This window comes from Pipistrellus hanaki (genome assembly GCF_964339955.1).
Source record: "Pipistrellus hanaki genome assembly, chromosome: 12".
Taxonomy (NCBI): Eukaryota; Metazoa; Chordata; class Mammalia; order Chiroptera; family Vespertilionidae; genus Pipistrellus; species Pipistrellus hanaki.
This window is the reverse complement of record NC_140514.1, coordinates 15864816-15876886: the sequence shown is the minus strand read 5'-3', so window position 1 is coordinate 15876886 and position 12071 is coordinate 15864816. Positions and strand designations below refer to the sequence as shown.

The window sequence follows — 12071 nt, the reverse complement described above, 5'->3', positions numbered from 1 at the left end:
GTGCAGCGCACATTTAAAGGTAAGCCTGGCTCTGAACCCCGGGAGAAGGGCTGCAGAGTCTTACGATGCCTCTCTTCTCGTCATCCCCGTTGATACGCATTTATCTATTGTGGCTGTTGAAAAGTTTGGCACCAAAGAGTGTGCCCTGAGGTCCTTCCGCAGAGCGCTGACACCTATGTGTTCCCACACCACTTCAGGAAACTGGGTGCTAGCACACAGCCTGTGCCTCCCTGTGGCGGCTTGTGGGGAAGGCGGCTGCAGACAGGAAATAGCCATGGCAGGGCCGCTGGGAGGTCAGTGATCACACTGTTGGCAGCCAGTGGCAGTTATGGTCCTCTGTCTTCATGATTCTGTCCCTACTGAAGTCAGACTGCCAGTCAGTTAGACAGAAGACAAGGCTTACTCCGAGGCTTACGGGGTGCGGCAGGGTGTCTGGTTATCTCTCTAAGTGGTAGAGATATTAAGCTCTTGAGACAAAGAACAAGCTATTAAAACTCACCATAAACCCAAAGATCAAAGGAAAGTTGAAATGTTAACTTTCAGATAGGGAAGCTCATAAAGTCCAAGGCCAGAATTACCCTCGTTCTGTTTGTCTCTCCGAGTTTGTCCCGCTCTGTTGGAAAATGGTGTCCCATTAGTTCTCATTGCAGGATTTCAAAGCCAGTTCTCAGCAAAATGATTAGGAACTTCATTACAGGGAAAACCCCTACAAAGCGAACACCAGACACCCCGACTGCATACTGGAAACAAGAAAACAGGCTCCCGAGAGAGCGTGGTCCTTATTCAGATAGCTAAATCAATGATCCTGTACGCAGCCGGAACCTATCAGTGATATTATAAAATTCAATGAGACACGTTTATTTATTTAATCCTCACTCGAAAATATTTTTTCATTGATTTTTTAGAGAAAGTGGAAGAGAGAGGGAAAAACAGAGAGAAACATCAATATGAGAGAAACACATCGAATGGTTGCCTCCTGCACACACCCTAACCAGGGCCAACACTGGGGAGGTGCCTGCAATGCCCTTGATCAGAATCGAACCTGGGATCCTTTGGTCCACAGCCGATGCTCTAACCACTGAGCCAAACCGACTAGGGCTCACTCAAACAAATTTAAATGCCTTTTTTTTTTTTAATATATTTTATTGATTTTTCATAGAGAGGACGGGAGAGGGATAGAGAGCTAGAAACATCGATGAGAGAGATACATCGACCAGTTGCCTCCTGCACACCCCCCACCGGGGATGTGCCCGCAACCAATGTACATGCCCTTGACCGGAATCAAACCTGGGACCTTTCAGTCCGCAGACCGACGCTCTACCACTGAGCCAAACCGGTTTCGGCTAAATGCCTTTTTATTTAAATTTGGAAGGCCGAACCTGTGTGGTGTGGTATGGCACCCTTTCCCAACACTACCATTCTGCTGAGTCCCTGGTTATACATAATGTCGTGGCAGAGCCCAGGCTCTGCAGGTGGTTATCTGAGTTGGATTCCAGCTCTGCCATTTACTGGCTGCGTGACCTTGGGCAACTTAACCTCTCTGGCACCTCAGATTCTTCCTGTGTAAAATGGAGAGATATTGGTCTTTTAACCTGCTGGTGGGGAAGAGCATTCAATGCTTCACCCACCTGCTCACAGAGGACCATCTGCCCTTATTCTATTCTGCAAGGTGCTGGGGGCGAGGAAGGGGCAGTGTCTCTGCTAGGCAGGCTCAGGAGCTCCGGGGCAGTTGGCATGTATGCAGGCAGCGTACACGGAAGGAGGAGACCTGTACCTATCTGGAGGGACAGAGGAAAGGCAGCATGGGCACGAGAGGGTTTAACCCTGGCCTCCTGGAACAGGGTCAAGTTTCCTGAGGTGGCACCTGAGAGTACCTGAGGGCTATAATTTCAACAGGCGGACAAGGCGCAGGGAGGGCGATCCAGGTGAGGCAAGAGCATGAGTGAAGGTGCGTGGGCTGAGAGGGGGCTGTGCCTGGGGGAGGAGTAGTGTGGGGAGCACGAAGCCATGTGGTGGGAAAGAGAAGTGGGGGCCACAATCACGCAGAGCTGTAAATAAATGGTCCTCACGTTTATTCACTACACCACAGAACGGGCAAACTATGGCCCTTGGCCAAACCCAGCTCACCACCTGTTTCTTTGTAGTTCTTAAGAAAGAATGCCTTTACTTTAAAATAAAATTAATATATATATATATATATATATATATATATATATATATATATATATATATATATATTATTGATTTCAGAGGGAGAAAGAGCTAGAAATATCAATGAGAGAAACATGCATTGGTTGCTTCCTACATGCCCTCTACCGGGAATCAAGCCCGCAACATGGACATGTGCCCTGACCAGGAATTGAACCGGTGACCTCCTGGGTAGACACTCAACCAGCTGAGCCATACCAGCCGGGCTGGCTTTCCATTTTGAAATGGGTGTGAGTGGTTATATAAGTACTTATATAATAGCTCTGGTTTTGGCTTACAAAGCCTAAAATATTTACTATCTAGTCCTTTAAGCGAAAGCTCGCTGACCTGCTCAGGCAGCGGCAGAGGGAATGATGCGGACAGCGTGCTCTGTCCTCAGGAATCTGCACAATGTGAAGGAGGGATGGGAGGCAAGAGACAGGGGACAAGGCTTATGACCAGGTGACAGATGATGGAGGCTGGAATGAGGAGTGGTGATGGGAACTGAGAGGAGAGAGAGATAAGCAGGCATTTTGAGAAAACACTGACTGGACCGGACAGCTGCGTAGGAAGAGCAGAGCCTGGAAGAGCGCGTGCATGGAGGGAGTGTTGGCAGGGACCCCAACACAGCGGGAGATGTGCAGAGATGCTTCCTGTGGGGGAAGGTGCCTGGGGATCTTTTGTCATCCATCCCACCTCAGAACAAGGGATTCTGGGAGTGCCTGGGGGCTCACAGTGGTGTCATAGAGAAAGGTTCTCTGGGCTCAAGGCAGTGCTTAATTGGTAACTTTATTTTATTATTATTATTTTTTAAAATATGTATTTTATTGATTTATTACAGAGAGGAAGGAAGAGGGACAGAGAATTAGAAACATTGATGAGAGAGAAACATCGATCAGCTGCCTCCTGCACACTCCCCACTGGGGATGTGCCTGCAACCAAGGTACATGCCCTTGACCAGACTCAAACCTGGGACACTTGAGTCCGCAGGCTGACGCTCTATCCACTGAGCCAAACCGGTTAGGGCTTAATTGGTAACTTTAGGTGCTAGGGACATGGGGGTGGGGGTAGCTAGGACTAGAATTTAGGAGGCAGAGGTCAAGGATGCTTCTGAATATCCTACAATGCAGAAAAAGCCCCTTTGCCCCACACAAAGCTATCTGGCTCCATACGTCCATAGTGCCGAGGATAAGAAACCTGCCCTGAGGGTGATTCAGGGTCACGAGGTCCTACAGAGGTGGCCTGTCCAGGGCTACTCTTCCCAGGTGGTGAGCTGCTGTGCACGGAAGGGCGGGCCACCAGTAGCCTAAAGACCAGGTTAGAACTTCCAAGGGCCCAAGAATCAACCGGTCCCTTCTGCACATTTGGGAGATGTCCCGGAGGGCAGCTACGGGCCCGAGGGGCTCCTAGATTCTCTCTTGATTTCCTGAGGTTTGAGCTGGTTAAACATAGGAGTTGAAATATGAATCGTGAAAGCAATGGATAACTAGCGAATGTTATACATTTTGAAGTTAAAAAGAATATATAATAATAAAAGCACCAAAGGATTTGTGGTTAGCCAGCTTCGTAGAGCAGTGGTGAGCTGGTATGGATTCTTATTAAAGGGTACCACTTTAGCTGCAGTAAACTGTCTCTGCATTGCCTCTAATTTTAGAAAACATGCCTCTCCCTCCGTCCCTCCCTCCATCTCGCTTTCGTTCTTTTTTTAAGCATTGGGACATCTATACTACAGCTCCAAATGAGAGTAACTCTACTTGCCAAATTATGATTAACAGAAAATGAAGATGAGTGGAAAATAATCCATCGTACCCTTTGTCACATGCTTCTTTCAGCTGGAAGTAAGCAGATGTCCATTTCCGTTAAGGACGCTAGGCTCCCTACCTTATTCTTGGTGCTAATACTGAACATCAGAACCAGCCTGAGGTCCAGCTACAAAACTCTCGTCATCGGTACAGCACCAGGATTTGAGGAAATGCCTACGGACACTCTCAAAGTGTAGGGTTAGAGGTCCAAACCCATGCCAAGACAGGATGGTAGACTGAGGTCTATCAGAAAGACAGCACCAGGAATTCCTGTCCTCCCAGAGATAAGCCACAGGGGTGGGCTTCATGGAAGCAGCCAGCGCCCTTCTCATAGGGTGCATTCGTTTTTCTGGAAAAGTGGGAGGCAGATGATTGGCGTGAGTACACCCTGGGGAAGGAGATGGTTGCTGGAAGAAAGTGCAGGCAGTGAAGTGAGGACTAGAGGGTTTCAAAGTCGCCAAAGGACACGCCAGTCCTTGGAGACTGTGAGGACTAGACCTGGAACTCAGGACCGTGGCCATGGAGGACTCCCAAGGCGTTCACACAGGAGTCTGGGTCCAGCTTGTCATTGTGCCAACTTCAAGGGGAGGATGTTCTTACATGGAACCAAAGGTCGCTGAAATCAACGTGTGATTTAATCCCTCATCTGCCCAAGGTCAGCTTTAAATTGACCTTAGAAATGATACAACAGTAGTATTGATTTCTGGTTCTTGGATTACACAGTAATGCATACAATTTAAAAAAAATGAAATGTCTGTTGGAGGTTCTACCGCTACCATTAAAATAAATACCCATAATGCCTGCCCTTCTGAGAGAGAGTTATCAGGAAGGTACAGGGTGCTCCCAAGAATGTGCTGCTCTCTGAGCTGGCACGTTTAGAAAGAGTGAGTCTGGGTGCATTGCTGGCACATTCCCAGCAAGTGGTTTTAACGGTGTAGACGGATGAGGAGAAAGAGGGGAACACTGGTGGTCAGCAACCACAGGTGAGGCAATCCCCCTTGTCAACAGGAAGGGTACAGTCATAAACAGCAAGGGGATGAGACTGCCAGGGAGGGAGTGGAGAAGGGAGCAGGAAGCATAGACCCTCCTCTCTGCTTCTGCTAAGCAAACTGGAGGTCATGTGACTTGCTTTGGCCAATGAGATGGAGTGGAGATGATGTGTGTCACGTCCAGGTAGATGTGTTAAATTGATGCACTTGACCTACCTTCCTGGCCTTCTCCTGCCATGCCCAGGTCAGTGTATCTATTCTATGAAAGTGCCACAGACCAGCAGGAAAAGGCGTCAATGAAGAAAAACAAACCCGCTACAGCTTTACATGAAAGCCACTGGGATTTCTGTATCCTTTCCTGTTCTGCCCTCTTTCTCACGGTCTCACTCTGGCACTCCTTTCTTATCCTTTCCTTCCTTTCCTCTCCTCTTTATTCTATATGTCCGCTGCTCTCCGACTGGAAAAAATAAAAAACATGATGTTTTATATTCCCATTCTTTTTTTTTTTTTAAATATATTTTATTGATTTTATACAGAGAGGAAGGGAGAGAGATAGAGTTAGAAACATCGATGAGAGAGAGTCATCGATCAGCTGCCTCTTGCACACCCCGTACTGGGGATATGCCCGCAACCAAGGTACATGCCCTTGACCGGAATCGAACCCGGGATCCTTCAGTCCCCAAGCCGACGCTCTATCCATTGAGCCAAACCGGTCCCGGCTATATTCCCATTCTTGATCTGAAACATGGGTAGATTTGTTTTTTGAAGAAAGAAATAATTAACATTTCTGAATTAAACATTTCATATTTCTCTCTTAAAAAAAAAAAAAAAAAGCCCCGAGGTAAATTAAAAATCAGCTTTAGCTTATGTAAAAGATAGATGCTTTGAAAACCTTACTACATTATATAAACATATGGTGCTACTATTGCAAACAGGCTCTCAATGGAGTTTCCTGTGTGGGTTCGTGGCTATCAGGATAAATAAAAACAGACATAAACCTCCCCTGAACACTGCCACAGCCGCCCGCGGAGAAACCACAGCTCCCTCTGGAGTGGGCCCTGAACGGAAGGGGACGCATGGCGTCATCAGCCCCTCCCTCCCTCCTCATTGGTAACTTTGTTAAGAGGCGACTGGAGCTGCAGCGCCCAGAAGCCTGTGCGAGACGAGAGCACATCTGAAGTCATCACCAGAACTGATTTCCATGCAGTCACTCAGGACACAGTGCTCAGACCTGAGCTCACCCCCACCACTCCACGTGCTGTTTCAAGCAATTAAAGTCACTCCAGACAGGAAGCAGCAGAGAAAGCAAGAGCAGGAAAATGCAATTGCGGCCTGGAGAATCATGCATACTCAAACAGGGCAGATGTGTACAATCTGAAAAACTACTCAACAAGCTCTGGTTTCAAACAAGAACATGCTCTACTGGGAAAACGTGATGGATGGGGACTTTCAGGCCGCTGTACAACACCATGGAGAGCACTCGAAGGCTCGACACACAATCAGATGACCTTGGGCAGGGAGGAGAGGGGGACGTCTACGCCAGTTACGCGAGGAGAAGGAGAACATGCAAAAGGAGCAAGAACCAGACGGAGAATTATGAAGTTCACTTACTGCCTGCTTTTGCTCTTCCTCCTAGAAGTGGTGAAAACAAACAAAACAGGTAGAGGAAAAAGGAGGGAGATTAATGCCCATCACCACAAACACCTGGAAGAAATGACAGAACAGGGCCCATCAGGCCAGGCCCCTGGGTTCGGAGATCAGAGCCCTGACCACCACAGCACATCATGAGCTGATAGAGCCAAGGGGGGGACTCGGCCCCATCCGGCTGATTCAATGGAAATGTCTAGAGTTTCAAAGAAAGAACCTCAAAAACCATCCAGTCCAACTTATTCATGGTATGCATCAAAAAGACTCAGAGAGCTTGACTTGCCCAACATTTTTTTTTTTTTAGGGTTAGAGTTAGGGCTAGGATTAGGGTTAGGATTAGGGCTAGGGCTAGGGTTAAGATTAGGGTTAGGGTTAGGGTTAAAGTTAGGGTTAGGGTTCTTGCCCAACATTTAACTATTTAGGGTAAACCAAAAGCAGCAGCCCAACCATGACTCAAAAGCCCAATCACCCATTTCACCCTTCACAGTATTCATGTGTTTAGGCACATTGATCCCAGTGGCGGGCCTCAAAGTGTGGGATACAGACCAGCAGCAGCAGCAGCAGAACCTGAAAAACTGTCAGAGATGCAGATTTTGGACCCCACCCCAAACAAACTGGCTCAGAACTCTTGGGGTGGGGCACGATAGGTATTTAATGAGCACACTGATTCGATGATTGCTCGTTTGAGAACCACGGCTCTAAGGGGTTCCATATATCCATGAGTTCATCTCCAGAGTAGTCCCCTCCCCTCCACTCGCTTTTGGACTGCTTTGTTTTTTTTTCAAAGATGCACACGCACCTCCAACCCCGCAGGACCCTGGGAACTGCTTCAGGGCCCTGGGAGACCTCACTGTCTCATTAACTCAATGCGGGTTCACTTAGTACTTCCTACGCATGAGGCTCTGGATCACGAGATGGTCTCTTTTACAGGCTTGCAGCGAGGGTGCACGGAGCAGACACCTGTTAACGACCCAATCTGAGCGCACCACCAGGCGCTACAGGAAGATGCACGGTGAAGAGAGAGACACACTTCCACCTTCCTCTCTCCGCAGCCCATTGCTCCTCAGCCACTCTGTCTTCTAAGGGCTGTCTTTGCTTCCTTCCTGTGCCCCGTCGTGGGGAACTGTGGTCAGGGAGCCTCTGCTCTTTGGCCCAAGGATTCACATCCATAAGCTGTTGCACTGGTTCTATTTAAACTGGATCCATCCGGGCAGCCTTTTTAAAAATATATATTTTATTGATTTTTTTTACAGAGAGGAAGGGAGAGGGATAGAGAGTTAGAAACACTGATCAGCTGCCTCCTGCACACCTCCCACTGGGCATGTGCCTGCAACCAAGGTACGTACCCTTGACCGGAATCGAACCTGGGACCTTTCAGTTTGCAGGCTGATACTCTACCCACTGAGCCAAACTGGTTAGGGCCATGCAGTCTTTTTAAAAATATATACATTTGTTATTGATTTCAGAGAGGAAGGGAGAGAGAGATAGAAACATCAATGATGAGAGAGAATCATTGATTGGCTGCCTCCTGCATGCCCCCTACTGCGGGATTGAGCCCGAAACCCGGGCATGTGCTCTGACCAGCAATGAACCATGACTTCCTGGTTCACAGGTCAATGCTCAACCACGGAGGCACACCGGTCGGGCCAGGCAGACTTGACTAAACACACGGAGGAAGCCTCAGGAAAGGAGGAGGGCTGCTCAGTGTGTAGATCTGGGTGCAATGGTTTCGGTAAAGACAAGAAATTACAAAAGGGAGAGAGGAAGTAAACATTTGGAGAAAATAATTTTAATCCTGCAAGGGAAAAACGTGGACTAGAAATTAAACGGGCACCAAAAACTTTCCAACTCGGCCCAGGAAGATGTTCTCATAATCGAAGCCAGCTGCGAGATGCCGGGCCAAACCCAGACCTCCGGGAGCCAGGCAGAGTGGGCCAGAGCACAGCCGAGTCGGCCTGCGAGGCTGGGGTCTTGAAGCTTTTACGGCGACATTCGTGGCTCTAGCTAGGAGGGGCTCCAGTTCTGCAAGTAGGAAGCCGGCTCCCTTCCTAGCCAGGCTTCCTGGGGGGCTGGGGTGAGGCAAAGAGCCCTAGGAGAGTTAGGAAACAATTGTAAAATGTAGGGTTTTTGCTGGCATTAGTGTTCAATGGAAACTGAGATGGTGAGGGAGGGATGGCGCAAAACCTTAGAGACTGACATGGCATCTGAGGGCAAAAGACCAGCCTGTAATTTCTTAGAACTGTTTCTAAGTCACCTCCCTATTCTCGCAGTTTCTCCAGGTCTGGGATTGGGGAAAACATTGCTTTGCTTCAGCAGAACAGGGAAGTCTCACAAAGCAATGCTTCACTTTGGCGACGGTTGTGTGCAGTTTGTCCAAAGACATGAAACCATTAATACCCATCAGGTGAGGATGGGGAGGTGGACAGGGCGGTGTGTTGAGGACCGAGAGGCCCGCCCATGAGCACGGGGGTCGGGAGAAGTGGACTTTGGCCAAATCTGTTACTTAGGACAGCGCTGTATGATTTGAACTCACAAAAGTCCTTCAGATAATGCCTTGAAGGCTCTGTCAACACGGAAAACAGGCCAGATATAAGGTCTTAGAAAGTTTCTGTTAACGATTGGTCATTAGTGTCGGTAAACACTGGCCGATGACAAGGCCTAGAAGCCAACTTGATTTAAAGGGGCAATAACACCTTCATTATAGAGCGGACATGTAGAGCTGTTGTGTCACCTAAAACATGGGAGACTCTTTCACACAGGGAGAGTCTGGCTGGGGGGCCAGTGAAATGCCACTGTCGTCATCTGTAGAAAAATTTATATTCAAAACCTCACTTCCAAATTCAAAACTGCAGAATTCACCTGGTACACCCGTTTCAAAAGCAATAATGGAAAATGAGGTAGAAAATTACTGGGAGCATGGTTTTTGAAATGGGAACATCAACACACAACCATTTCTAGATTACAGAAGCTGTATAAGGCAGAGGTTATCGATATCCTCATTAATTGGGGTGGAGGGAATGTAAGGGAAAGATACATTCTGAAACCTGGGTACCTGAGTGTCACCTGCATTATGTCATTAAAATACCAAGACAATAAGAAGGTCCCTGATACTCCTTGGTGACCGGAATTGAGTCTTATTCATCATTAATGCCAAATACCTAAACACTAGGATTTCAATTCCTTTTTAAGATTAAAAAAAATATGATTAATTTTTACCCAGCCTTGTTTCTCCCCCCCCCCCTTCTCCCCCCAAAGAAATAAAAGGATTTAAGATTTTTGTTAAATGAATTCATATACTGGGGTGATGCTTCTTATGCATGCTTCTTTCCAAGTACAGAATATTTTAGGAAAGGGGAGGAAAGAACTCCCTGTGAGCTGGGAGCATGCGTGGTGGGTTTTCACTGATGAGTACCCCAGAGCACGGGGCTTGACTGTCCGTTTGACTAAACGCTTACAGCTGTTTTATGAGAGAATTAAATGCTAGCAGGCTGAACGTCAACAAAAGCTGGATGGTCCTTTGAAATTAAAATGAGAACGGTAAAGGGCACTTCTATTACGCACTGGTGAATATGTATTTTTTTAATAGTAGGAAAACATCTTTGAAATTTTAATGGAAGCCAGTGATTCCTAGGTATGACCTTTTGGGAGTGTACATACTGCGCAAATTAAGACTGCCATCCTTCTAGGGAGCTGGACCATTAAAGGAATGAGATTTCAACTGTGAATGCTAATCAGTGGGCACCAAGACAACATCCCTGGTGTGTCTGCAAATTCCTCCTCCCCGTCTGAGTGGCTCAGCTTGTCAGGTGGGTAAAGGACAAGGTGTTTAAGAACCTGACAGGGGATCCTACAAAACGGGCAGCAGGGTCCCGCTTGTTTTACTGAAATTGTAACCGGAAGCCAACAGCGAGAAATACAAGGGACCCGAGTTCCAGGCATCAGCACATTCTGCTTAGCTCCCGAATACAAGCGTCAGAGCCGAACTCAAGGTCACAGCAATGCACGCGAGGCTCTGTGCCAGGAACCCTAAGTGAGGAACCCTGAGGGCAGCCAGCTGACGGGAAAGTGCACAGTGGTACTTAGCGGAAATTCATCCCCACTTCCCTTAGCTTGCATAAACCTTTCACCTTTTTTCAAAAAAAGGTCAGCCTGGGGTACCTCCCCATCTGCCTGTCTGGGAGCATCTTTCTGAAAGGGAGGCTTGACACACAGAAAGAGGGGAGGGGGGCGGGTTATCTCCTGACCTACTGGTGGACTAACCTCCCAGAGGCAGGGCTCCCAACGCCCCCAGGGCCACAGACATTCCACAGACCAACGAGTCTAGGACATCTCTGCCGTGTTGAGTGGCTGATGGGTTGCTTAGCTGCATACTTGACAATTACTGCAGGGATCCGGGCCAGGTTTTATGCATAAGGCGTTCTTTAAACGAGACCCGCTTAGGACTTCAAACGTTTCGCAGGAGAAGTCCTGTCAACGGGGATAATGTAGAAACACGTCTAGGCAAAAACAACCCCAACACCCAGGATCAAAGCGAGAAGCACACTGAGCTCAAGACCAAAAGAAGTGCCTGAGCAAGCCAAACGCATCTTCCCGAGTCGCTAACACCGCTGGCTTCCTCTCAAGGACGGGTTCAGAACGGAGGAGCTGAGGAAGAGCTGGCATCTCCCCAGGTGGTTTCCCAGGGCCACCGCCTGGCCTGGACCCTGGTCACTTCCAACCTGGGTGAGCTCACCAGTCTCCTGTTGTCCTTCAGTTCCTCCCCTTTCTCACCCATTCTGCACAGGTTCCTATTTTTTTTCAAAACCTTCAGAGATTCCCTTATCCCAGGATGAAATCCACCCCCCAGGCTGCTCTGAGGTCCTCCGCATTTTGCTGTTTCCACGCCGGCTGCTAACTTTGTCTCCCACAAAACACCGCGGTTCCAGGGCGCAGACCTTGAGAATGAGCAGCATGAACGGATGTGTCTGGCGCCTCTGCTGCACAGCTGGGCAAACACTCCTTTCAGTGCCAAGAACACTTCCCCGGGTGGGGACACTCCCATGCCAGGCTGCCTTTCTCTGCTCTGGGGTGTAGGTGTGGTAATATATTCTTCAACAAAAATAGATAGCGAGGCCTGATTATTCCAGATTTAGTCAAGCCCCAATTCACCAACCCTAGAGCTAACATGCTATTTTATTCCTCCCAGTATAGTGATCGATTAGAGTTTGGTTGATGATTGGTGTGCTTCTGCGATACTTACTAAAAAAGGAATTTGTAGGTGGAATCTCTGAATATTTGTCTTAAAAGAAACTTTAAACAGTTGGGAAATAAGTCACTTATCCATAGCTAATATGCTATTTGTAAACATTCATAAAAGCAGCTATTCCTGGACATTACTCTGGCTCCAGCTATCGACTTTTCCTTTGACAGTCAGGCTTTCCGCTGACGTCGGTGCCTGTTACACGGA

General features: G+C 48.0%; 1 protein-coding gene across 17 annotated transcripts in view; it reads right to left on the bottom strand.

Annotated features, from left to right (window-relative positions):
- DTNB (dystrobrevin beta) overlaps positions 1–12071 on the bottom strand; it is a 144071-nt gene that overhangs the window by 19978 nt on the left and 112022 nt on the right. For 9 of the 17 annotated variants that reach the window (XM_084901429.1, XM_084901443.1, XM_084901434.1 and 6 more), the window contains one exon: positions 6590–6610. The exons of 7 other annotated variants lie outside the window; for them this stretch is intronic. In XM_084901429.1, the coding sequence (XP_084757555.1) occupies positions 6590–6610 (21 nt within the window). Of the gene's footprint in view, positions 1–5487; positions 5717–6589; positions 6611–12071 lie in introns of those variants that run through there. One more of the 17 variants, XM_084901437.1, reaches the window with a different exon arrangement.